General features: G+C 45.2%; 1 protein-coding gene across 1 annotated transcript in view; it reads right to left on the reverse strand.

The window, feature by feature from the left end:
* LOC135396901 (ubiquitin carboxyl-terminal hydrolase 34-like) overlaps positions 1-26,480 on the reverse strand; it is a 68,592-nt gene that overhangs the window by 33,941 nt on the left and 8,171 nt on the right. The window contains exons 10-39 of the mRNA XM_064628126.1: positions 25,524-25,742; positions 23,383-23,530; positions 22,249-22,370; positions 22,029-22,175; positions 21,105-21,316; positions 20,920-21,042; positions 19,734-19,956; positions 19,425-19,552; positions 18,260-18,349; positions 18,076-18,174; positions 17,886-17,968; positions 17,244-17,398; positions 16,847-16,933; positions 15,264-15,363; positions 15,049-15,134; positions 14,666-14,953; positions 13,223-13,303; positions 12,987-13,130; positions 7,765-7,986; positions 7,078-7,188; positions 6,325-6,459; positions 5,367-5,435; positions 5,206-5,292; positions 4,939-5,124; positions 1,918-2,202; positions 1,680-1,835; positions 1,121-1,219; positions 821-997; positions 474-669; positions 216-379 (exon numbers count right to left, since the gene is read on the reverse strand). Of these exons, the coding sequence (XP_064484196.1) occupies positions 216-379; positions 474-669; positions 821-997; positions 1,121-1,219; positions 1,680-1,835; positions 1,918-2,202; positions 4,939-5,124; positions 5,206-5,292; positions 5,367-5,435; positions 6,325-6,459; positions 7,078-7,188; positions 7,765-7,986; positions 12,987-13,130; positions 13,223-13,303; positions 14,666-14,953; positions 15,049-15,134; positions 15,264-15,363; positions 16,847-16,933; positions 17,244-17,398; positions 17,886-17,968; positions 18,076-18,174; positions 18,260-18,349; positions 19,425-19,552; positions 19,734-19,956; positions 20,920-21,042; positions 21,105-21,316; positions 22,029-22,175; positions 22,249-22,370; positions 23,383-23,530; positions 25,524-25,742 (4,422 nt within the window). The remainder of the gene's footprint in view (positions 1-215; positions 380-473; positions 670-820; positions 998-1,120; positions 1,220-1,679; positions 1,836-1,917; positions 2,203-4,938; positions 5,125-5,205; positions 5,293-5,366; positions 5,436-6,324; positions 6,460-7,077; positions 7,189-7,764; positions 7,987-12,986; positions 13,131-13,222; positions 13,304-14,665; positions 14,954-15,048; positions 15,135-15,263; positions 15,364-16,846; positions 16,934-17,243; positions 17,399-17,885; positions 17,969-18,075; positions 18,175-18,259; positions 18,350-19,424; positions 19,553-19,733; positions 19,957-20,919; positions 21,043-21,104; positions 21,317-22,028; positions 22,176-22,248; positions 22,371-23,382; positions 23,531-25,523; positions 25,743-26,480) is intronic.

Genomic DNA, 26,480 nt, shown 5'->3' on the forward strand with positions numbered 1-26,480 from the left:
TATTACGTTTTTTTTTCACAATTCATCCACAAAGATCGGGACCAAGTGGTAGTTTTTACGTAAAATTTTAGCACATAATACGTCCTCCAGCATATAGCTTAACTTTGTCTTCCATACCCCGGTGTAAGTCCTTGCTCCCTGCCTTTCTGGATTTCCAAAATATGCACACCTTGCAACGTGCTAAGACGGGGTTAAAGGCACAATCCGTAAAGTACCTTTGCAGAGAGTATGGATGCTCGAGCTTGAGGCATCATGTACAGATGTTGCATACACGATGCCAAGTAGCACGTCGCTCCCAGGTTCGTCAGACCCACGTAGCCGCACTCCGAACGGCCATCTTCGTGCGGCCAGTAGTCCCACGGGTACGGACTGTGAGATTCTGTTCGCAAAAGAAGGAGGAGGAGATATTCTACCGGCATCGGGAATTACGATTACGGAACGGGAGACGGCAGCTGTGTTGCATTTGGCCTTACTTGCGGAGTGCTGCTGCAACAGTTTGGCATGCAACAGTCGGAAGTTGTCCGGAGCACCACGGACGAGCTCCACGAGCAGGTCGTAGGCCGCGGAACGAACTCCGGAAGACTTGCACTTCGGTTGAAGTCGCTGTCCGGGAGGGCTTCCGCCGCTTGGAACAGCAAACAGGCACTCGAAGACACCGAGCACAAACTCCTGAAACATGCGCGCATGGGATCGGACTTCAAATGCGACAACGTTACCGGAGCTCTTGTGAGGGGGGGGGGTCTTAAAACAAATTTGTGGTATTTACATGGTAGCTGCCGGACTGCTTCACGTGTGTCCTACATCAAGTACTGCATCATACCTGTCCTTCTTTGGAGACCTTGAACGGAGGGTTGTGCTTTGCGACTGATGTGGCCAAAGAGAGCAACCCGTAGAGTCCGTCGTCTTCTACCGGGTCGTGTCGAGCCTCGCGGATGTCCCGAGTCAGGATTGCTTCGGCCAGGTAAGCGGACAGAGCGTCGAGGTCTACCAGGGACCGCTGTTACAGTTAGGGGGACATTAGTACTGCAGAACAATTATGTGGCCGAGTGGATTCACTTGCAGAATGATCTGTACCGGTGCTGGGACTTTATAAACCATGTGAAGAAAACTGAGACTATACCTGGTCTGGCAATACCTCATCATCCAGGTTATCAACCAGTTGACAAGCCAAGAAGAAATAGTCCCTGCATCCAGGACCAAATGGTTCCTTTTCACCTTCCTAGAAGATTCAGAAGCCAAAGAATTCAGAAAAACATTTTATAAAAGAAAGAAAAAGAACAGGTACTAGTATGGCTCTTGTGGAACTGGAAAACAAAGGTCATACACTGACATCCTGCACCTTTTCGCACTATGTTAATAATGCAACATAACATAAGATACCATTTTATTCAGATTTAAGTGTACATTCTTTTCTAACATGGCTAGGATAAACCTATAAGGCTTCTAATTCAGAAAACTAAAAGTGCTCTCTCTAAATTTATTTTCCGCAACTCACAATAACTCACTCATTCAGCTGATATCTCACCAAGAGCAATGCAACATTACACTGACACTACAGCCAGTGAGGCACTTCTAAATTTTTGGAAAGACTTGTCTACAGGATGAAGCCAGTATACTAAGTAGACAGTCAAACATTATCAACACAACATATGATACTAAGGGTAGAACTGCAGACTCACATCAGGGTGCAGCAGCTTCATGTTTTGTGCAGCCGGCAAGAATCCCAACAGACTTGCCAAGAGAGGTCCCACGTGCGACTGGCCCGATTTGCCATCCGTAGTAACGCCAAGACATAGTCTGTACAAGCCAGTGCATGCCTCACGCCGCACTGCAGGCTGCACAATGGAATACGCGTGTCATACAACTGCAATCCGAAACAAAATGCACAATGTGCACTCCGGACTTCTGAGAACTCACGTCTGGGTCATCGAGGACAAGCTGCTTGAGCCAGGAATCGAGGCGCGAGCCAGGCTGAAGTAGGAGGTGTTCTGTAGGTCGCGAGTGAGCCCAGGATGCTAGAAGTCGCATGGCACAGTGGACCACGTGAGCCCTACCCCAGAAGCCGGTTCTCAACTGATGGGGGTCACAGGATGCGGTGCCTGCTCCCAGCGCACCGGAAAGGAGACGTTCTAGGCTGGAAGACTCCTGGTCTGAAGCTTCGCTGCCAGATTTTTCACCACTCCCCAGCATGTCTAGCAACACCTGTTAGAGTGTAACATTAAAGAAGCATTAAAGTGGTATCTAACATGGCCAAAAACTGCTGTCATCTTGTAAAGCAGTATGTGAAAAGCATTCCCACAAAATATTTCTGTCCAAAGTTGTTTCACCACGGTGCAATTAATTTGGAAAATCGCTGCCGCGGTGACAGGCCGGAGCGCTCCAACTCAGACCACACCCACTCTACTGTGACGTTGGTGGTAGGGAGCCCCTCATTTGTTCGCAGGAAAAACCGTCTGCTACGAACATTGCGAGCTGTTTCTTGTGGACTTCTATTCTTTATGTGATTTATATCACGTTTTCTAAAAAGAACAAAGCATATATGCAGCCTGAGAAAATAAGATTACGATCACAGGAGTAATATATCCGCGCTTCTGTGCAATCTCAGAATTCACAGTAGCAGAAAGCAAGCGATGGCGGCGGTATTGTGGCGCCACCTGTTAGCCACTGAACCAACTGCGCGGTGAAGACTGTCGGACAGGCTACACACTGTCTGGAAGCACGGGGTTTTCGCTGTACAAGCGCAGTTAATTTCGGGCTGCACCACTCGTTCTTCCCGTGGCGTTCGCGCTCCCAAAAAATCGTGGTTGTGTCGTGGACAGCCTTCAAACCCTCTGTTTCGGACATCACGTAGCCGGAGAACGCATGGCGTCTCCGAAGCGGTAGCAGACGATCCGGCCCGCGCGATGTTGCTCACCGCGATCATGTGATCCCAGGTCCAATGAGGAGCGTCCTCACCACTTGCGTCACATAGTGACGCGCGTGGTGGCGCTCATCACGTGCCTATCGTGAAGGCGAAGGAGGGTGTTTTGCGCACGGCAGGTTTGGGGAGCTATTGCAGGCGTCCCAATTTCGCTACGGTTGCACTAATTGTGGGAAAACTGTTTTCGGCCGCCTAACATTCCATACTGACCAAAAACAGAAACAAAGTTGTGGGCCTCTAGACTGCTCCTTTAAGCTCCTCCTTCTTGAATAAACTTCGATGTACGGTCATGTGTCGCTCATCCAGACGCCTTAGTTCCCCCTTCGATAGTACGGATTACAAGTATCCGGATAACTGAGTGTAGCGCAGTATGTATTAAAGTGCAGCTCCGCTGCTGTTCCGAAAGTATGAAGACGTTGTGATATTCAGAACCGTGGTCCCAGCTTCATTCATAAACGCACATTGCTTTCCAAATTTTCATACTCCTTCGTGAGAAATTTGAGAAAAACTACCGGGCGGCGGTTCCACTTGTGACGTCATACTTGGAACTGCGCGGATTGGATAGCCACACCTAGCCAGCTCTGCCTGGCAACCAGTTTGTGTTTACACTCCGTCATGGCCGCTGTATCGTGCTGAAACAGCTGTCACGAGCTATCGGGGACCACCGCACCGTTTTATCATGTTTCTTATAAGGAATACTTCGTCTTCGAGCACGTTCTCGTTCTCAATAGCTTTGGTGGTGCTTTCTGCACGCGCAGCAAGTCCGCGCATAGTGCACTGCCAAAGCTATTGAGAATGCGTAAGTGTACGTCACACGTTAGGTGTTAGGTCTTGTTGGTAGCATGAAGCAGAGTGCGAGCACAGAATGTCCGCTCACGACGGCCGTCGTTGCACAACGAGGCCATCCTGTAAGGCTTGTTAAAAAGACCGGCAAAACTATCTTTGAGGCTATTAACGACAGCAATTATCACGGAACACACCCAAAACATTCACCTTCGCCCATAGATCTCCGCCATCGCATCGACGATTTGGCGTTAGCCAAGCCACGAGCGCGGCTAAGCCAGGACGAAGCCGGGATTGGTCAGGGTTTGCCGACCACAGGACCGCCGTGCCAGGAAAATTTAAAAAATTGTTTTCTTAAAAACTACAAACAAATGAGTGAAAATTTTTCACATGTATGCTCCCTGTGCGGAAACGAACGCACAGCCCAAGCATGGCTCCATTCTGTCGCAGTCGAAAATCGGCGGAGCTGAGCTTTAAAGCAACCATACGCATCCAGAGTGCAGCTAAGGACACTGTTGCTTTATGAATAATGTCACCATGCGAAATACTAACATAACACCACAGTTATCACTGACTATTCCAAGCGAATTCCCTGCCCAAAACAAAAGCAAACTTGGTGCTGCTGCCACGTTCTGATTAAGGCCCCAGGTTTACCGCGAATCCGCGATTTCGCAGAATCTGGAATTCATCACGGAACCCTTCGTTTCACAAGGAATCTCCTATTTTTAGGGTTGTGCGGGTACTCGAGTTATCGAATTCGAATCGAATATCAATCACTGTAAGTATTTGATTCGCGAATCGAATACCCAGTATTCGAGTTTCTGAATATTCAACTACCGCCAAGATGAACGACACCTCCCGAAAGTGGGCTTCGCCTGATGCTACCCTGCACGTGGTGAAGCCTGCTTTACAAAATTGCTCATGCTGCAGGACCTACTAAAACAGGGAAATTGGCATCGTGGCATAAATGCATCATGTAGGCAGCGTACGAGTCACCAGAACATGGACAGTACAAAACTGACACTCGCACGCTAGCTCCACTATCAACACGTTTACTACGATGCCACATCCGCACCGGTTCCTTCGTGTTGTACGATGAATGTGTTGACAATTCAGCTAGTTTGTGTGTCCATGTCCCGTTGGCTCCCATACTTCCAGAGTCGGAGCCTTCAAAGTAATTGTGAATTCTCTGAAGACTCCAAAGTCAGAGTCACAAAAAAAAAAAAATTGCATACCTGGTTTAATTTAGGAACTACCAGTCGCTCCACCGACCCTTTCTTGTGGCGTTTGGCTCGTTTGCGCGACGCTTCCAGCGCCGTGTCGGGAACTTCGTCGACGGTCGGGCTGTCGATCCCTTGCCCGCTTTCGAGACCGAAGTGATAGATGACACGTAGGAGACACGCCAAACAGTCCTCTGCCCACTGTGGATATAAGAGTGCAGCATGAAACAAAGCATCAAGTAGTAACCCTCATGTCCGACTGTCAACTCAAGCTGGATTTACCTCGTTCCATTCTTCGCCTTCCCTTGGGTGCAGGACACCCGAGGCAAAAATGTCGAAGAGGTGCCGCAGTCCGCCGCAAGCCACAAACTGAAATGATGTTGGTTCCCCCCCCGAGATATCCATAATTATCCTCGTTGCAGCAATTTTAGAGCACACATTACCTTTTCGGCCCATGTCTGATGCGTCCCGCTAGCTTCGACATTACTGTTCGAAGGTGTTGCCTTTCGTCCCTGAAAATAATTTGTACAAAATTATGGTACAGTAAAATTGGGAGAGTAAAATTTGCGTGACATGTACAATAATGCTTGCATCGTTGAGAAAGAACTGGACGTTACTGGCGTCGAAATCATTGAGGGAACTAGACTCGGTGACATCACTAGAGGGATCCGGTCCGCACCAGGTGTCGTGGCCATCAGTACCGCCGTTACACCTTTCGTCTGCGGTGCGGTGATTCCAAAGACCCAAAAAAACGATGCGAGGAGCCCTCTGAAAGCACGCAATTTTCTTTTCTGAGGGTGATATGATATTGTTAATTATCGTGTGCCGCCTGGTACCGAAAGGGATGCAATATTTGCAGGGGTGGGGGGGAGAGTAACACACACCTGAGCAACGCCACCGACTGGGCTCTTTACCTGGAGATAAAAAATTTCAGCGCTCACCAGTGTGTAACACACTGTGTGCATAACTGAACATTGTTGGCAACACAGGTGCATCTGTGGCCTGTGTGGCACCTCCGTATTATTTCGCACTTTCTCATCAAAGATATTGCAGATGTCGCATGATGCGTCTATAACGTGTACGTTCCTATGCTACGCTCCCTGTTACACCTGTACTTCTACACTAACGTTTTACAGCGCTGTACGGCCTGTTGCATACGTATCCCAATGTCACATCGCACCTTACTTTCATTTCTCTATGCCATGTCGCAGATTTCTAATATTTTTCACTATAATGTGCATGACAAAATGCATTTCTTGGGCCACTGCCAAAGCTGCTCCCTGCTGTTCCCTGCCAAATAGCAGGGAGTTGCAAATCTTGGAGAGGATCAGGGATTTCTTCAACTGGTGGCTTATTCTGCGTAACACTACAGGGAACACAGAAAACCCGCAGCGAAGTTACCTTCAAAGTGGCAGACGGTCGCATGCTCTGCTGTCGCAGAGACTCTACGATCTGCAGGGAATACAGCAGCTTCTGTGGCACTTCTGGATTCAGAAGGACGTGCATCGTAGCTGCAGTGCTCTCTGTTGTTGAATCCTGCGGCAAAATATTGTGGTTCCAGTCACAGTAGAAAACATAGCAGGAGGAGGCAAGCTAGCTGGTGTTTAATTGATATTAACATTGCCTTGAGTTTGAGGGGAAAACACAGGACGAACACAGGACGAGGTGAACAGATAGACTCACGTGAGTCTATCTGTTCACCTCGTCCTGTGTTCGTCCTGTGTTTTCCCCTCAAACTCAAGGCAATGTTAATATCAACAGTAGAAAACAAAGCGGGGGAAACACTAAAAGCATGAAATTGCCACACAAACCGGAATTAGGCTGCACCTTTTTATGCAAATACATCAGAAAAACTTGACCCACATCTTGTATGCTGATCATTGGATGAAAAAAAAAAGAAAAAAAAAAGAACAACACTACACATTGTGTGGCGGATGCCACGAATTCGTTTTTCTTCTTCTCCTTTGCTGAATTTGCTTTGTTTGCTCAATGTGCTTGTCACTTACACTGCATTTCTTCACTGTGTCTTTTGCCACATTAATTTTTGTACGGTTCATAAGTTGCGGGGAAAGAAGGGGGGAGGGGGGAGTCTAACCATATTCGGGTTAGAACCTACATTCCGGTTCATATGGTGCATTCTGAGCAGTTACTTACCTTAGCAATGGTGACAAAATCACGCAAGATGGCTGGTGATGTTGGAAGCATCGTAAGTATTTCCCAGACCCTACGAGAGAGTACTTGGGCCTTTGTGTGAAGCACTGGCTCCTGCAACAATAGTGGGCACACAGTGTAATTAGACCCTGAAGTTTTCGGGTTTTATTGTTTTCCAAATTCGGGGGGTAAGATTCAGGACAATCACTTGATGACGAAAATTCATGCAAATTCGGGCGGAAAAATTACCATCAGACTGAATTTGGGGATAAATCGGGCTCTATTGTCGGAGAAACGTTCGTTGTACAGCCTATCCAGAGTATCAGACGTTGAGATCAACCGTGTATTTTGTGAAAAATTAGTATGTCATTGCCGTGAGGTGCCTAGCTTAGGTGCAGTTTTGCGGGTAGAAATCGGGTTTAACCCTAAACCGGTGAACCTCAATTCGGGGTGCAAATTCGGGGAAAAATCGGGTTTAACCCTAAAACTTCAGGGTCTAAGTGTAATGTAAATTAATTAGTTATTATGAGAGAAATTGTGGTGCAACTAATATGTGGGAAATCTGGGATTATGGGGGGTCCACTATGCGTAGGCCCTCGTGTTTTAGGGTTAAAACTGGTAAAACACTTTTTTATGGCCCCTCATACAATGAGTATGGAAGGGGGTATGGCCAACGAACCAATGACATACCCCAGCACGGTTGCGGGTGCGTACGTTCCCCAGCTGCTGCATCAGGGCAAACAGCTGATCTAGGTACGCGGGGCGCAGCAGCAGCAGAGTGGGAAGGCGGTCCCTCGCTGGGCATGGAAGCAGACACGCTGCTTCGGGACCCATACCACCGGTAACTCCGTCGCCCCCTGCCACACGTTTGCGGCCAGCATTTCGAGCTGCTCCCACGGAGACAAACACCAACTGAAATGGAAACACGCGTTTATAAAACAAGAGAGGCACAAAGACAGAGAAGAGAAATTTATAAAATCAACACATCGTTCTGTTTTGAAATATTGCAGAGTGATGTGGCACGGTACAAAAAAAAAAGGTCTTGACTGGCCTCTCCGTATCGCTGCATTTCTTGAGAAGCAGAGGACGGGGGAAAGCGAAAAATGTGGTTTCTTATACTTATAAATCAGAAATGATGGATGAATACCGTTACTTTTCTGTTGGTGTCAAGGTAACGAAACCTTTGATTCTGCGAGGAGAACTTTTTGCACTCTAACGTCCCTTTAAGAGGGGATACGAGTGAGGCGGCATCTCCAATTCACGATTTTTTCGCTCGTAGATGGCGCCACACGAACATACGGGTCTCAGCCTAGAGGAAGCTGTAACCATTGCCCTTAGTACAAATAACTCACTCCTCCGCAGGATTGTGTAGTCCCAAAAACACGTGTGACCTCCTTGACTATTGAGATGCAGGGATTTCACGCCATGTTTGGGTTGCCAAGGTCAACTCAGCTACAAAGAAAGAAGGAGGTTCCGACGAAAGCCAATTCTTCCCTTTTGTCCCTTTGTGGACTGCATCTGGTGACTTCTTGATGTTATGCTATTTTAGCTTGTCTGACTTTCTGGACGCAGCGCGGAGTCCAAATGTTATATTTCGTTGGCCCTCGCTTATTTATATTCACCTGCTGATTTTTCTTTGGCGCCGAGTTCTCACACTAGAACATTTTGCGGACGCATTTTGTATTTAACTGACTATTCTGATTTAGTGTATTTACCTTGCGTCTGTGTGCAAGTGAATCTGCATTTATTTGTCGCTACAAACATTAACCGAATAAGTCCTCCGAAACCTAAACAAGATAAGCCGTGGAGCAGACCTTTGCATTTTGTCTTCTTTATTTGTTTTTTTTTTTTTCTCGGACAGCGTGGATGTGCAGAGATCCAAGACTGCAGATGCATACTCTAAATGAGGGGAACTAATGTTTTGATTGTAGATGGGTAGAAATCCAGCGAACCGGTAGAGATGTAGGAAGGGAGTTCCCTGAGGACAGAAGCCGCCGATATTTCGAACAGAGACTGTTGCAGAAGAACAGTCTCTGAAGAACAGTCTCTGTTCGAAATATCGGCGGCTTCTGTCTTGAGGCCACTCCCTTCCTAATGTTTTCATTGATTGATTTGTAAAAGAAAAAAATTGAGATGTTAGTCCCTAGCCACTCGGAACTAATGCTTTATATGCTGTTAATTTAATATGTTTTGTTGTACCATGGCGAAATTTCCTTCTTATAGTTTCCACAGACGAGCGGCTTTCGCACACATATGGATATCCGATTTCAGAACGTTCCCTTTAAATTTGCCGCCAGCAATGAGAAGGGTGCCCAGAAGAAGCACAGACTGTCGGCTGCTCCCAACGTCAGGCCATATTCTTCAATATGTGTAATTCGTCGGATTGTACCCACTTTTCTGTTCAGCTGTGTTGTTCGTAAATGTCGTCCCCTGAGGAAAATTCACTTTTGGTACGCGTGGACTGGTTGACTTCGGACGTTGACTTTTTACCATATACAACAACAACAACAACATAGATGAATGGATGATGATGATGTGGGATGTTTCCCTGCGTTGAGTGCAGGACCCTACCCCATTCCAAAACCACCATAGGACGGTGTGAATGTTTGGATTTTTGAGCACCGAAGCGAGTAATCGTATATCCTATTTCATTTCCAATTCAAATATGGAATTCAATGTTCGAATTCCACATCGAATTGATGCTTCTACTAAACTGAATATATTTGAAGAGACCCGGCACATGGAGAACGCACACACACAAAAAAAGAGTAAGCGCTATACTTACGCATACATATATGTACCGTACATGTTTGTATTCCAATACACGTTGTATATGTATCCAATTACGGTTATTCAACGAGTCGCTTAATTTATTCGTATACAATTCCATTTTAATATGACTATTCAGTATCCACACATAGCATTTCTTTGCCTAGGTAGTTGCTGTGCGTCAGTTTTGGTGAATTTACTTATTGTGTCTTGCAACAATGCGGCCTGTACAGTCATAGGGCTCCCGAGATGCGATACCGCTAGACATATTGAAATATATTTTTGTCTGTCAATTTTGTTGCTTTCGCCCCGCATTTTATTTTCCTCTTTACACATCACCGTGCACGTCGATCTGCACACTTCTAAAAAAGAACTTGACATGCTCCTGGTCAATCCGAATGACGTCTTCTCTCCTGATTTGTTGAAACTGGACGGCGTACTACTTTTTGTGACACTTCACATTTGTGCTAATTAGCAGAGAAAATGTTTTTTCGTGTTAGCGCTGCGAAGCAACTATTGCTGTATGCGATGTACAGGCGTGGACAGAGGACAGCAGGAGGGAGGGTGACAGGGGGTTAGTATGCGTCCTGGGCCGACTTCAGGGCTAAGTGAGCCGACATTCATCAGGAAAGTCCGACGGAAAACCCAGGGAAAACCTCAGAGAGCACACCTGGTGACAGGATTCGAACCTGTGTCACGTTGTATCAACGAACGTGAAATTGATTGCTGTGTATTCCCTACGAGAAATCGCAAGTGAAAGTAGGTCGAGCTTTCAAAGTAAAAACCCTTAGTAGGTGGTTAGGAATTTTAGTATTTATTTTGAGCCGGAGGACATGAAGACCTGCAATATCGCAACCGGGGATTTCGCATAAATTCCACGCGTACCAAGAGTGGATGTTTCTCGAGGAGACATTTTTTTCCGGGGGACATATTTTCCAGGGGACATTTCTTCCGGGAACATTTTTTCCGGGGACATTTCTTCCGGGGAAATTTTTTCCGGGAACTTTTTTCCGGTTCCCTTACGACATACATGTATCCTTCGAAACCTAGACAAGATATCAGAAGGTCGAAACTTAAAAGGCCGAAAAATTAAAACATCGAACGATCAGAAGGCTGAAAATTCAGAAAACCGAACTATCAGCAGGCCGGAAAGCCAGAAAACCGAATTACCGTAAGGTTGAAAAGTAAGGAAGCCAAGGTACGGAAATTGTTATTCCAACTGCGATAAAAAATGAGCTCTACAAAGTAAGTAGGATAGAATTGTTGAGAATTAATACAGGGAATAAATCGTTTCATCAAACTTCCCTTTAGATAACGTACTTTCGATCACTTAGGCAGAAAACAAAAAGTAAAAGTGGAGATGACTGTGTTATTGCAAGTGTTTATTGTACACGACGACAATCACGTTCGGGTTGCCAAATATATAGAGCGACACCATCTCCTCTAAAATTCATTGAGTGGGTAGTACAAGTCATTCACTGGCAATCGCCCACCAGGCACTTTCTTTTTGTAAACATGTCCCCAAGAGTCTAGGCAGCTAAGACGCTCAGACTTGCAAATGCAGGTTGCAGTACATCAGTGCAAATAGTGTTCCGTGAATTTTGGAAGCAAGCCTTTTTTTTTCAGAACTTGCCATTTTTTGAGTCAATATACCAATAAGCACCCTTCTTTTGGGTGTAATATGTGACACCCATCATTGGACCCCGAGCCCGAGAACTGGGGAGACTGAACTATCGAAAGCCAGAGGCCACCAAGAAAGGAAAAATATATATTCGAAAAGTTACATCTGCTACATCAGCTACATCCACAACGCTGTGCTCAGGACAGGTATTGGGAATTAATGTGCTAAATGCTTTTTATGCATTTAAAATAACTTTGTATGACTTTGTCCACCGCATGCCACTTTTTGGCAGCATCCCTCGTGTACTGGGGTTGATCTTACAGCTGTGGATAGAGAAAGAGCTTCTTTTGAAAAAGTTATGTTAAAAAGTGAATTTCTACGTGGAGTCTATTTCAACGTTTTATTCATAAATTATTTATTTTGCAGACATCCTCTTGGAATTCCTTATTTTTCGGCCTTTCCATAATCCAGTCTTTGACTGTTTGATATCACCTCATTAAAAAAAGAAAAAAAGCTGTCTTCTGTCAACACATCGGGAGAGCGAATGATAACACCACTCGGTCTCACTGTGCCTCCCCTCCCCTAACCCTACCGTTCTTTTTACGTGCATGCGATGCGAGACGAATATTGTGTGGCTGTGTAGCAAAGCTTTCCTGGTCTATGCCGCCTATTCTCCCTATTCTCACTCAAGGCCTTCCCATTATTTTGCGACGACCTACTCAACGTGGATCTCTTCAGACAAGTTTCACGACCTCAATTTCGCGCTTCCGCTGCCGGGGAAACCCATTCTGGGATAGGGTGCCAGAACAGTGACTGCATTCCGCGGAACGATATGAAGTTCTCTTCTGACCAGCAATGTGGCGCTACTGTACGATGGCAAGACGGGGCAGTTCACGGAGCCGTACATACCTTAAGTTTTTTCAATATTGTGAACAACTGGAGGCATTGACAGACATGACATGGACACGTAAATATTCAAGAAAGAATTCCGCGTAAATGCTACTGATTACATTTCACATATGTGCCACAGTAAACGAGCTACGAACTTCCAAAAGCGAGAGACCGAACTTATAAATTTTTTGCAGCTTTCGTAAGGTTTTTAAAAGCTTCTGAAAAAAAAAATGCAAATGTCTCCAATGCGAATTTTTTGAAATTCTAAAATCTATCGAACAAGGCCATTTTGGTCCAAATCGGTTCAGTATTAGCTGCAAAAGATCGAATTGTTTCGCCCATAGAGAATACATGGGGCCGCCGGAGGTCGTATCCCCTCTTAAGGCTCCCATAGTGTTCCAAGTAGGAACACAAGTTCCGTTTTCTCATGTGTTATGGGATTGTTAATACACACTATCAAATCAATAAAACTATTGAGTAATCTTCCTTCCATTTGTACAACAGCCTTTGTACAATTTGTTCCTTAGCCATGTCGATAGACCATATGTGCCATAAAAATAACCTACAGTTTTAGCTTCTGTCCCCTCAATACATTTCAACAGATCAAATTAAATCCTTATTATTTCCTCACCTGATGATCTTTGAAGCCCACTTCAGAGAGGGTCTTCTCATCCAGATCTGTGGTGAGCTCCTGTCCCTGAGTGATCATACGGATCAGCCCTGGCGAGGAACAGCTCGGAACCGGCCCTCCAAGATCGGAATCTATCTGGCTTGCCTGAATCCGTGAACAAAGTCCATTTTTTCCAATATCGGTTCGAGGCAAATATCTAATAACTAATTGAATATCTGGAACTTGTTTTCAGTTACCTGTTCAAGCTTCTCCCACCAGTGCGAGACCTCGGCACGCAAGTCGGCTACGAAGTCATTGCTCTGCAACTCCAGCGTAATCTGCATCAAACCAAGCCATTTTTAGAGCCTGAAGTTTTAGGGTTTTACACGCTTCTTCCCCAAATTTGCACCTCGAATTGAAGGTTGCCTATTTAGGGCGAAACCCGATTTTTACCCGGCAAACTGTCTTCATTGAGACATCTGTAGGAAGGCAATAACTTAATTGTTTGGCAGCAAATGCAGTTACATCACCGTTTGTACCAAACCACTACAGTTAGTTTGAGTAGCTGAGCCCGATTTCTCCCCGAATTTAGCATACTGGAAGTTTTTCCACCCGAATTCGCACGAATTTAGTGCACACGTTTATTTACCCGATTCTTAACCCCCGAATTTCGAAAAAAAATATTTCCCGAAAACTTCAGGCTCTAGTCGTTTTTGTGAGCCGTAAAAGCATTTTGTTTTGAAGCACACTTCCAGCACGCCCTATGTCACTTCTCGATGCATATTACCATATTTACTAGCATATTAGATGCACTGGCGTATTGAATGCACCTCCAACTTAAGTGCCGCAATGCTGATACCTTTTTGTTCCCCAAACAATAAAACGCAGCACGACTTTAGTAGCACGGCCGCATTGTACCGCGCAACGCTGGCCAGTGCTGGGTTCCAATTTGCCACCACGTGTTGAATGCTACCCCCTCAATAGCTCTATGTGTTGGGGTAAAAAAATGTGCATCCTATACGCGAGTAAATACGGTATTTTCCTATGAGGTGCTTGCATGCTCATCTCAGTACTTGGTTTGATGTTCTCCACTTCATTAATACGATCACAAATACTCGTATAATGAGTGCACTTCTAAAGGAACATGGAACTCGAAAAAAATGTCAGGAGATGTAGAAATTGGGACTGCGAGCAAATTTGTGCAAAAAGTGTAATGGCAGCACGCAATCCTGGTGTGCACGAGACAGCTTTCAGTATCGAGGATCAGAAAAGCTCCTCCTCTCGTTTGCCGGTCTGCGACATCACATTTTCTGCCGAACAGTGAGACGCAAGAAGTTCTCAAAACAGAACTTCTTCGTGTTTGTCTACGAGTCCCATGTCTCTCAGTTGTTCCTTCTTTTAATCATTGGTGGCTGAACTGGCACACTGCAAAGTCAGTTTTCAGGGTGTTTTGGGTTTTATCACAAGTGGCGATGATACAGATAGGGGGTCAAAACAGGTTTTACTGTGATTAACCCAGAAATACAAGGCCCTGTGTATGACCCATTTAACCAAATAAACTGCATTTAAATATCAATGACAGAATGATGGAAGATATAAAAAGCACCAGACTAAAAAAAAAAGAAAGAAAAAAAGAAATGCATTTTCCATCTCTATCTGCGCTCAAACTTGTATTGAACGGATCTCACACAGCAACTCACCTTGTGGGGCAACCCAGCAGGTTGGCAGACGACACGCAGACGAGTTCCGGCTGTCCCCACTCCCCCTTCAAGTGCTGTTGGAGTTGGAGCCGCAGGGCTGGCTGCAGCCCGGTGAGGAAGAAGAAGCAACAGGTGCGGTAGCTGTCCCCCTGTCCCGTGGTGTGGTTCCTGCAGAGCCCACCGCCGCAGGTGGAATGCATACCGCCGCAGGAAGGCTTCCAGGTGCATCTTGAGCAGCTGCAGCGCCCTCTGCACCACCATCAGCGTAATCTCTTCTCGCTGCGGCGACTATTGTAAAAGGAATTTGCATTTTGGCTTGAAAACTGCCGCACATCTAGTCACAACTTATCTGCTTGTAAATATGGCATTTAAAGGCATCTTACATTGGATAGAGCATCCGAGGCTACAGAGAGGCTTTTCATGCAGCGCTGAATGAATTCTTCTTCGTGTTCTAGTGTTCCATGGTGCACTGCACAACCAGCACAAGAGCATCAACCAGCATTAAGCATATACTTTATTGTTGTTGAGGAAAACAAACCAACAGCATTGTTGTTGTTTTGTTTTTGAATGATGGCATACGGCACCAAAAGTTACAAACCGTTGAAGTAGAAGTTGTTGAGGTACTGGATGGCAGCCATACTGACGTCAGTACTCAGCGCCTTTAGTGCTATTTCCCAGAGCTGGTTTATTCCACATGCCTACAGAAGGTATTCCATGTTAGACACGATCAGTAGCAATGATCTCACATAACCAGTGATTTCCTTGTATCTGACTGTAATATCACACACAGAGTCGGATGCAGACATGTTTCCACATTACTGTCAGATTGAGATGCAAACACTGTAAGAACGAGGGCTGTGCGTGTAGTGGTTCTCAAGTTCATATTGAATATTGAAAACTACCGAAATCGAATATGAGCACAGATAGAATAATCCAGTAGATACAAAAACACAAATATTTTATTTCTAATGCGGAAAACAAAGCAGTCCAGCAACACTGTACCGTAATCAGGCCTCACCTAGTGCACACAAGCATGAGGTGAATCTGACTTACAGAATCGTGACACCTAGCAAAAGCGTGCAGGCACGTGTTAACATGATACAGCTTTTCCGATACTTTGTGTAAATACAAATTCAGCACAAATTCTGCACATTAGAACCTGGCGAGAGTGGCCTAATGAAAAAAAAGAAATACTTATACCTTATCAACGCGATATTCAAAAAAGTATAATGTTTATTTTTAAATATCGCTAATCAATTCAACAATCAAATTGAATCTCATCTACAACTATCTGATTAGATATTAGAACGTTTCAAATATATACATATACTTGCACATTTGAGTATTTGCACAGCCCTAGCACAACTAGATAAAAACAGTGCACTACAGTAGGATCTCGATAATACGAACCTCACGAGGTAGTGGAAAAAATTCATATCATCCGAAATTCGTATCAAACAAAAATAAAAATTGAGGCAAGAAAATAGACAGTGACTGTTCATTTGTCATTCCTGTTAGTGAAAGGGGTCGGTCATAACACTTTTGTGTCTCCATTTTTGGCCATTGCTGCCAAAATTCGCGAGATGTTTCAAAAGACCCAGCACGTGCTTTCCACCCGTGAGTCGCGCAACTATGTTCTAAAGCGAGCTTCTCCTAAAGCACGCAGGCGTTAGGTGAAGCCGACTTGCGGAATGGTGATTCGTAATCTTGCCAGAAGTTGTCCTGGTATGTTCCCTCCACGTGTTCTGGTCGCTATTTTCCGCCAGTGGGATGTCACGCAGCTTCACGGCTTATTTTTGCAAGGGGGGGTAAAAGGTCAAAACAGAGATAAGGTGATAAGGTTTGGGCCGTGTAATCCTTTTGATCTTATCTCCTCCACCACCACCAAAGTCATTGCTTCAGAGAGTCACGGCTTGCAACGACATGACGTAAAGGAGTTCGTGGTGACCATGGTGATGATCACCCCCCCTTTTCGAAAGAAGGAGCAGCATGACTCGCATGCTCTCCATCCTCAGCTGGTCCGTATCATCCGTGAAGGCAAGATAACGCTTTCGTATCATCCAAACTTAATACATGGGAAGAATAGGCATTCCGGACAGGACCGAAAAAAAGAATTCGCATCGTCCGTGACCGTCTCATCGAGATTCTACTGTATATAGTGACACCATTCCTTCTACTCACGCTAGCTGCTTCTTGGGCTTGGCTGCTTAGCTGCTGCAGCAGATTTAGAGCCGTCATGCTGGTAGTAGCCGCCGGAAGTTGAGGTAGCTGCAAGTACAAAAACCAGTCATTTTGGCTTCATTTCTGAGCCCTGAGCTGAGTCACACTACGTTCAGGCCCTTGTGTTTTCAGGTTTATACTTTCGCCAAAGTCTGAACGAAATTCGGGAGTCTCCCGGGTAATCCGGGAGAGTTGGCAGGTACGCAGTATGTATCCGCATTTGTGCTTTGGTAAGTTCTGTCTTCAGTCTTTTGGGTTTTACACAAAACAACAATCATGCAAAGCAGAGTGGTTTTACCAGGTTCAACCATAGAACACTACGCTCGGTGTTAAACTGCGTGCAGAGGGATGGCCTTACCTTCTGCAGTAGCAGGTGCTTGAAGAGGTCTGCACCCAAAGCATGCTGTTCTCGACTGCGAACTTGATTCAGAAGCCACGAGAACAATTCATTGCTGCATTCAGGGTCCAGTGCAAGGCAGGACCACAGTACATCGAGCTGTTCTTGGTTTAGGCCTACAAAGAGGAAAGCTTGGTGGTTACCATGTTGCAGGACAAAGGTGACAAAACTGATTGTCGACATTGCTATGTTGGTAAAGAGTAATGCAATGGTAAAGAACTAATGCTTCGCTAGCAACCAGCACAAATGGGATGTTCCCACGTGCAGTAAAGGCTTTGATAACAACAGAAACAGGAAAAGGGATGAATGAAATTCATCGTTTCTAGGACGTTGAAGACTTATGTGTTTGTGTCGCCCTTGACGAAGTTCACCTCGACTAATTCTTATTGCCTGCAAAAGGAATTACTCTTGACAACGTAAGAGTGAAAGAAAGGTTCCAAAACCTTCCCACTACATCACGCGATGTATTCACGTATGCAGTGAGAGGATTACAAATTCCACCCTCCTTGTTTTTTCTTCTCCTCCAGGTTTGCTTCTAGCCTCTCTCCTCACGATCTGTATGACTTTAAAACTAAATACGACGGTGTTTCGACAAGCACTTACGAAAGGAGTCTGGCGACCCAGCTGTCGAAAAAACGCACGACAAGAAATGCAGCCGCACTTGAATCTGGTCTGTGTGGCTGTAACTGCAATAGAGCAACGGACAAGATTTTCAAAAAATTAATAAATCCGTCGTAATCCAACAATGTCCCACATGAGAGATACTCGGCAGCCAAACGCTACAAGAACGTACCACTTGTGTGCCGTTGCTTTCCCGTCACGATGGGTTGCCATGTAGTTGACGAGGTCGTTTAGAAAATGTTGCATCATGCGATGCTCGCGTTCGGCCCACCTGTGATAGCGCGTGCAATCATTGTGAAGTGAGTCACGTTTTCAATGTTTACGCATTGTTTCAGCGAATGAAACTGTAAACTTACATGGTGACATAATGAGTGTCAATACCCTCCCTGAACTGTTGGAAAGACCCTAGGAGCTTAGGAAGCAAGCGAAGCGAAACTACCACAGACCTGAAAGATAAAAGATGAGAGATACAGGTCAATACAGTGGAACCTCGTTAGCGCGTACCCGCATAAGCCGTAGTTCCGGTTTAGAAGTAGTCATTCGGGTTCCCCGACCGAACACCCATTGAAGTCAATGCATTTCATGACCGCTTTACACGTAGCATTTCTTGACGCCTGTGTCGCTTATCGCGTACCATTTTCGTTGGTCTGTTCTTACGAAACCGGTCCTTGCGAACGCGGGGGGAAAAAAAGCCTGTCGGCTTCTAGAACATGCGGCGATTGTTTCCGTAATCTTCCCCAGATCTCCCCTTTCTTATCTGTAATCTCCTTCTTTCTGGGAGAAAGAATGGGGCTCATGACCTGGCAAGGTCATGCAGGACCACATGTCAGCTTGGGATCTTTCTTTCTTGGGACGCTGCCAGTAAGCGTACGTGTTGTGCGCAGAGCTCGGCGTTTCGGGCCTTCAAAGCACACTATCACAATTATCTGATAAGGCGTGAGATCGGGCCCTGCTACGAACTCACGTGAAGGTCGACTTGGCGTATGGGTGAGTAGCAGGGCCCGATCTCACGCCTTATCAGATGATTGTGATAGTGAGCTTCGAAGGCACGAAACGGCGAGCTATGGTTGTGTGTCGCTTGTTCGTTCCTGCTGCAATATCGTACAATGGCCAAGCCTCGCGTTTTGAGCATAAGGCACGTAAAGGAGAAGGTCGCGGCATCAGCCGAATTGACGAACTACGACATTATCGCCGCTGTTGCTCCCGAAACGGCGTCCAACTCTGATGGTGACGAGGACGACGTGCTATGCCGTGCCGAGGCCGGCGCATCGCTCAACAAAAATCACGGATTTCTGCGTTTGAGCGTGAAGTAAAGATCCTGAATTGGTGGCTTCTATAACGGCATGCGTTTTTCGGGTTTCTCGTGACGATAAGTGACATAATTAGTAATTTTCGGTTATGACGTAGTACCGCTTTGCACGTACTTTTCCCGCGTCCCCGCCAGGTACGCGCTAACGAGGTTCCACTGTATTTGATGAAATTGTTGAACAGAAAAAAAAAGTTCAATCTTCATAAAATTACCTGCTATTAGCCAAGTTATGTAGACAGCCCTCAATGAATTTCATGCGAATCATTTTGTCTAAGGACCAGCAGACGAGACTGCACAGGATCTTCTCCGCCTCAAGTGCCAGTTCTTCACCCAATTCCTCCTACAATGAAACAAAACGTTAATCTCATATTTGCGACTCACAGACGCAAGCTTGCACGTTTCCTCGGCTCATCTACGAACCCACACACACACATTTTCCTTGACAAATCGTGTAGTCCAATGTGTGTCCGGGCACTCAGGAAGAAAGTTTCAAATCACAAAATACTGCAAACGACACTCACGATTTTGCCGTCTTGCAACAAATCCCAGAGGAGAGTGTTGCCAGGCTGGCATATCTGCTCCACGTCTAAAGCAGGCGGTGTATCTCGACGCTGAGGGACGGTACTGGGAGACGAAACCCTGGCATGACCGTCTGCACCGCTGTGCCTTGCACTCTGAACGTCATTTCTGTGCTCGGACACGTTGCTCGTTTTGCTTTCCACATTGGCGGCGTCATCGGGCTTCCTGCGGTGTATCACAACACCTGCTTTCACCCTAGTATAGCGACCGCCGCTTTAACCCATTCCGCAGTGCTCCCCATTAACCCATTTGCTCCCTAAGCCGGCAATCCGCTGGTCTCCAGAAAAGCGTTGCTTTTAAAACGCACGCCAATAGATCGTGACACTGTCAATGCTCCCCTCGTTTGGTTAGTCCTTTTAACGACAGATGCCAGTGGTAATCCAGTATTGTGTCGACAATTAGTGCGGGAGCACGTTTTTTGTATGAGAACATATGATTGCGGAGACACAGGAGTCCCAGCAGTGGTGAAACACTGCGGCGATTATTCGAGAGCGACAATTATGTATGAGTGTTTGTGATCACCCAGAATTTACAAGGGATGATGAATTTGAGGACAGAATCAGTGAGGCGTCCGATCCTGACATTTCAGCAGTGTCTGCACCGCAGACTTCTAACGCATCAAGGCAGGCTGGTTCTTCTGCCTGTGTGCTTTAAGTTATATTACACCAGGAAGGTTGTCTAAGTGCATCACATTAGCCTAAGTTTGGGGAGCAAAAGAAAGCAAAAATGATTCCTTTGCGTGTTTTGTAGCGGATGTTATGCTTTTTATTCTGTTGTACCTGCGCTGGAGGTTCGTTAGGTAATCAAGTGCTGAATATTACGTGCGATGGGGTGACCGATCGGCGGAATGAAAGACGCGGTTACCTTGACACCAGCACAAAAGGAATGAGATTCGTCAATGCCGGCATTGGTAGGTGAATTTACACTTCACCAAGTTCGTTTTTCTTTCCTTTTTTTTTTTTTTTTTGGGGGGGGGGGGGGGGGGGGTTTAGCATAAGTGACAATGATGCAAATCGGTGGGTAACGACGGGTCTTACCCTAAAACACAGGGCTCTAAGTATATGCCATAGAAATACCAATCGACCATTACCGGGTCAGTGTCAGAACAAAGGAAGAAGGCTGACTAACCCTGACGTATTCCGGGGCAAACTTGCCGATGACCCGTTGCCCATCTTGTTGTCACTGTCAACAGAAGCTCTAGCCTTGTTGCTTTCCGTTTTGGGGTCATCCTCAAGTGCTTTACCGTTGGTCCTGCTATAAATGTATGCGTTATACAAAAAACAATATGTTCTTTAACATAATCAAAGGCATACCCTTGCAAGGCAGCCATGGCATGCCCTGTGGTAAGGGCAGGCTCTGTAAGCACTCTCTCCAGAATAGGAGGTGGAGGGGGAGGGTGCACAGTGGCCTGCTCTGGGGTGGTGTGCCTCGCTTCTTCTTCGCTGCTCAGTTCTTCCTCACTCTCTTCCTCCTCTTCTTCCTCTCCTCCACTCATACCACTTTCTTCCTCCTCTTCATCATCATCCTAAACAGAGACATGTTTTATGCAATTACAGTAAATGCATGAAAAGTTAAATTGCCCAAACAACAACTATTATTTTGATGACAGTGCCTGGGGGTATTGCAATATTGTACAAAGGATGATAGCAAACATCACAAAATCCAGCAAATATGTGACCAAATTGTTCCTTAATAGTCTTTGGCTGGCCCACTGCCCAGAAAAAAACATGGGCCACAGCATGTAAAACGTGGAAGAGGCACAGGGTTCAGGCACAAAGGCTATATACACCTATAAACGGTGGGGTTGTGGGGGGGATACTGGACAAAACGTGTGGTACTCAATCAGGGAACGTAATTTACAACATACATCTATTTTGGTGCTCTCCAGACACTGTTGTAGCTTGTTTTCACTTTTTTATATTCACTCAGTTTGTGTTACGCAGACAACTACTGTCCTTTTTGTCAACAGAAAGGTATGAGTGCCGACCATAATCTTGAACATAACTGAGTTAAGAGATAAACCGGGTTAGCAATCAGCTGAGCTAATGGCAATCTTTTTTTTTACTGGTATCATCGTATCACATGAAGTCAATGTGGATGATGGCTCCCCTACAACCACTGTGAGTGCATGCATGGCATCGTGCAGCAGGCTCATTAAAATGTATAAGTCTAAAAAAGGTCTAAACGTGCAAAACTTTGCCATAATCGTTGTTGAGAGTGAAAAAGAAGGGACATACCCTTGCAGGAGGATGCTGATGAGGCGTCCACGGATGTAAACTCCGCCTTCCTGGGACTCCCCTCATACGTGCAGGAGAGCTTCCTGGGCTTTCGGACGAAGATTCCCCAACCGGAGGCCTCTCGGCCGCTCCTGCTACTGTTTGTAACTGCAATCACGCGAGAGTTGTGTTTAATGCCCTTGTCTGCTATCGTATGTGCTGTTACACGTTGTATGCTCACCTGTCCCCTGGGAGTGCGAAAGAGGCCCTCATCATCATCTTCATCCTCTTCTTCGTCATCATCTTCGCTGCCATCTACAGTGACACCTTTCAGGCCTCTGGTGCCAAATGGCTTTTTACCCACTGAAAGAGAATCGGATAAGAAAAAGTGTTTATCTTTACATAGATATTGCTTTATTTTTCATTTTTGTGAATTACGTACTACAGGGTCTTTTTTTTTTTTTCAATACAGATTTTTCATTAAAAAACTATATGCTATATATAGTATAAGGGCTATAGACATCCTGTTTTCCTTGGTTGTCTAGGTTGCCGGTTGTCTAGGCCGGCAGACGTTCTTGGCCATCTATTGCTCAACCGTCGAATGACTAATTACCTAAAAATCGTTAATTAGCTTTTTAACTATAAAAGCTACAAGGTCGTCCCAATGAGAACATCTGGCCCCTTCGGTCACCTTATACCATTACCGTTTTCAGAACAAAAATCTGTTTGATAGATAGCCCACAAAAAATTTGTTAAAGAACACAATTTTTTTCTTAATTTTGTTCATTGTGCATCTTCAGAGATTGCATCACAAATTTTTTTCAATTTGCAAACTTTAAAGGCATGCAAAAATTCTACTCTATTTTCACAGTTGGTTCTACAGGTTAGTAATTTGAAATACTCTCAAGCACAAGCAAGTGAAATGTCACTTTTATGAAATATGGTTGGGGTAATGTTGGTTTTATCACGAAGTAAGTTGATCAAGCCGCAAATTTCAGCACCCAGAATTTGCAAAATTTTGTGGCTGCAAATCGTATGTGCCCAGTGGCTGATTTGCGAAGAACTTAGGTCGCTAAATCAAAGGGATTTACAGTATCCGTCGCAAGAAAGAAAAAGCACACAGTTGAAAGGATAGGTTTAACAAGATGAACACAACGTGAGACTTATAAGTTGTAGAGACACACTAATGTGATGCGAATAATGATCCGCAGACAATGTCAAGCCATGAATAGGTTCAGATATTTAGCAATATACATTAGATATCTTGGCACAGTGAGGGGACGGACAATCAGATGATCACGAGATGAAACAGGTAAGGTCTCAAATATAAGTACACATTAGCAAAATAAATGACAAGATCTACAACAGATGGTACCTCTGCGCAGTTCAGGTGGTACATGCAGCTGACCTCGCACGATTAGCGTGAAAGGGCTGCCTCGGTCTTCGGGATCGAGAGACGACGGCATGCGTCCTCCAGCGCTTGCCCAAAGATATTTGATTAACGATGATGCCAACAGCAGAGTCTGCAATCAAAATCATTTCAGTTATTAGTAGGGGAGTGCCAATCCGAATATTGTAAGTGTATTTAGTATTTGCAATGTATTAATTTTCGCGAATCAACAAGAATGTCGTTTTCAGACGTATCCGTGTGCACGTAATTTCATGTTTTGAGGAAAGCCTCTCTTTCCTGGGGACAGCACAAAGGCCGCCGCCGTCCCTGTTGTGACCTGCTTCTCAGAATGGGGCTCCGCACTTTGTCACACGCTCCACACGGCAAGAGGACAAGCGGATTAGCAAATTCCTGGGCGGCCATCATATACCCCAAGGCCACCAGCGGTCAGTTGTCCCAGAGCAAGTTCGTGGTACTTCACTTCTTGGTATGGGGAGAGAGTGGTGAGCCAATTTTAATGTGGTAGGATATAAGTAGAGCCTGAAGTTTTCGGGAAATATTTTTTTTCTAAATTCGGGGGGTAAAAATCGGGTAAATAAACATGTGCACTAAATTCATGTGAATTCGGGTGAAAAAACTTCTAGTATGCTGAAATCGGGGTGAAATCGGGCTCAGTTACTCAACTAACTGTAGTGGTATGGTACAAATGGTGATGTAACTGAATTTTCCTGCCAAACAAGTAAACTAATGCATTCCTACAGACATCCCAGTGAGGGCAATTTGCCAGATAAAAATCGGGTTTCACCCTAAAGAGGCAACCTTCAATTCGGGGTGCAAATTCGGGGAAGAATCGGGTAAAACCGAAAAACTTCAGGCTCTAGATATAAGCAGTGCATAGGTCGTCATCCAAGGTAGCCTTTTCATGTTCATCGATCTTTGAATTGAATTGAACGGTGAGAAAAATGTAGAGTGTGTTTTTGGACGCTAGCAGCTGTGAAGACTCGTGGTGGCTGTAGTGTGATGATTTGCATCAAAGTGAGGTGATAGCAATATTTCGGGAATTGTAAATGTCCTTTTCTCTATGTTATAGGCGTGACATGTACATCAGACTGTGATAGAATTCGGGCAAACCCCTAGTGTAAATAGAAAGTACACGAACGGGCTGAAAAACTATGCCAGAATGCAAAGGAGATGTCTTTTTTAGTTATGAAAATTATTTCGTATCACAAAAAGGGCACATATGTGGCAGTGTTAACTTCCAGTTGAGGGTGGTGTACCATATAATGGTCCTCTCTGATCTGTCGGTGAAAAGCGCCGACGTATGTTTCAGTGTGGCTCCACCAACTAGTTGGTGAGTAGATCTCAGGTATAATTACGTCTACAACGCGATCACTGCTCTCACACAGTGTGTCGCATATTGGTAAGCATCACAAGCTGGAATTTAGTCAGCGAACATGTTCAGTTTCCTACAGATAGCACCCAATCTATTTTGTATTTAAATGGAACAAGAAAAAAAATGCTACATCAATCAGTCTAGGGTTTCTGGTTTTCGGTGTTTATATTTTCCGAGGTATTACGAGATAGGGCGAAGATAAGTGACGAAGAGAAGTTAGAAGTTATCCTGTTATTTCATTATGCTATAACCAATTCGAACTAGCACTATACTGTAATTTGGTTTGGAATTCATTTTTCCCGTGTTTTGAGAGGTCTCAAAAATTATAAACACCAAAATCCGGAAGCTGGTTGTTCGTGTTGATGTAACAGCAAAAATATAATAACTAAAGAGATCACAACAGTTTAGAAACTCTAAACTAGAAGTTGTGGACCATTGAGCGCCATTTTCACAAAACCAGCTCACAGTTCAACATATCACACAACAGGAAGTTGAGCCATGAAATTACAAACTCAAAAGGTATTGCTGACTAAGTGTTACCTGGAAAAGATACGTGCCTTCTCTTCCTCCATGGATATTTGAAATCCGTGAAACCGTGAAAATAAATATTTTCACCGGTAAAATATTATAATATTTATGCTATTTTATATCCTACTTTTGCACTCACATGCCACCAAATCCCAATACTGTAACCCACTTGTACACATTTCATGACCGCAACATTCCCACCCACCTGTTCGTTGTGTTCCCGTGGAGGAGTAGCACAGAGCCTAGCGTAGAGGTGCCGTGCTGGGAGCGGATGGAGGCTGCGTATTAGTGGAGCCAACAGATCCAGCACCTGCCTTCCGCAATGCTTTAGCTGTGTGGCGCTCCACATTGCATCGAGGTGTTGCGGCGTTAGCCGTCCTTCTGATGCGAGAAGGTTCAGCACGAGTTGACTCTGCTTTATCACCTGAAAAATACACGCGCGCTGAAGTCACGGTGCCAATATGCTAAAAAAAACATGTGGCTGGAAAAGAGTGGTCCCAAACCCACGAGTTTTGCGACCACCCTTTTCCAGCCACGTGTTTCTTTGTCATCCCTCCAGTAATTTATATCCTTTACCCTCTCCCTTTTCATATGTTCACGTGTGTACCATCCAAGTGTATATGTAGTTGTAACTCCAATGCTGTTGTTTTTGTACCTGATGAAATGCAGTCCACCGCATCGAAGCTGGTAACCATTAAAGGAAAGCTTCGGTGGTTTATATTTTTGTTGTTACTTTTGCCAAATGGACCTTGACCCAACCCTCTACATTCTTCAAGCAACTAGGTACTGAGAAAGTAACTAGCAACTTTAATTATCCTTCTTCAGAGAATAACTTCAAGCTATAACTAGACATGTGCTTCGCTAACTATATAAAGTAACTACAGTAAATCTCGGTTATAACAGCCCCACTTATAATGAATCTTCGGTTATAACGAATGCCTCACGAACGACCGTCAAAATTTGTATTGAGTCTATGGAAATTGCCCCCGCCTATTATGAACGAATTGCCGGGGAGCCTTCGGTTACTGCGACCGAAAGAGCTCCCTCGACCACTGGAGAAGGCGAGCGCGCGACGTCAGACGCCCGCGGATTTGTCAGGCGCCGCTTGCACGTGACCTCGCTTTGCAGCCAATGCGCTGTCACCATCAGCGCGCGCTGCACG

The sequence above is a fragment of the Ornithodoros turicata genome, chromosome 6 (genome assembly GCF_037126465.1).
Source record: "Ornithodoros turicata isolate Travis chromosome 6, ASM3712646v1, whole genome shotgun sequence".
Taxonomy (NCBI): Eukaryota; Metazoa; Arthropoda; class Arachnida; order Ixodida; family Argasidae; genus Ornithodoros; species Ornithodoros turicata.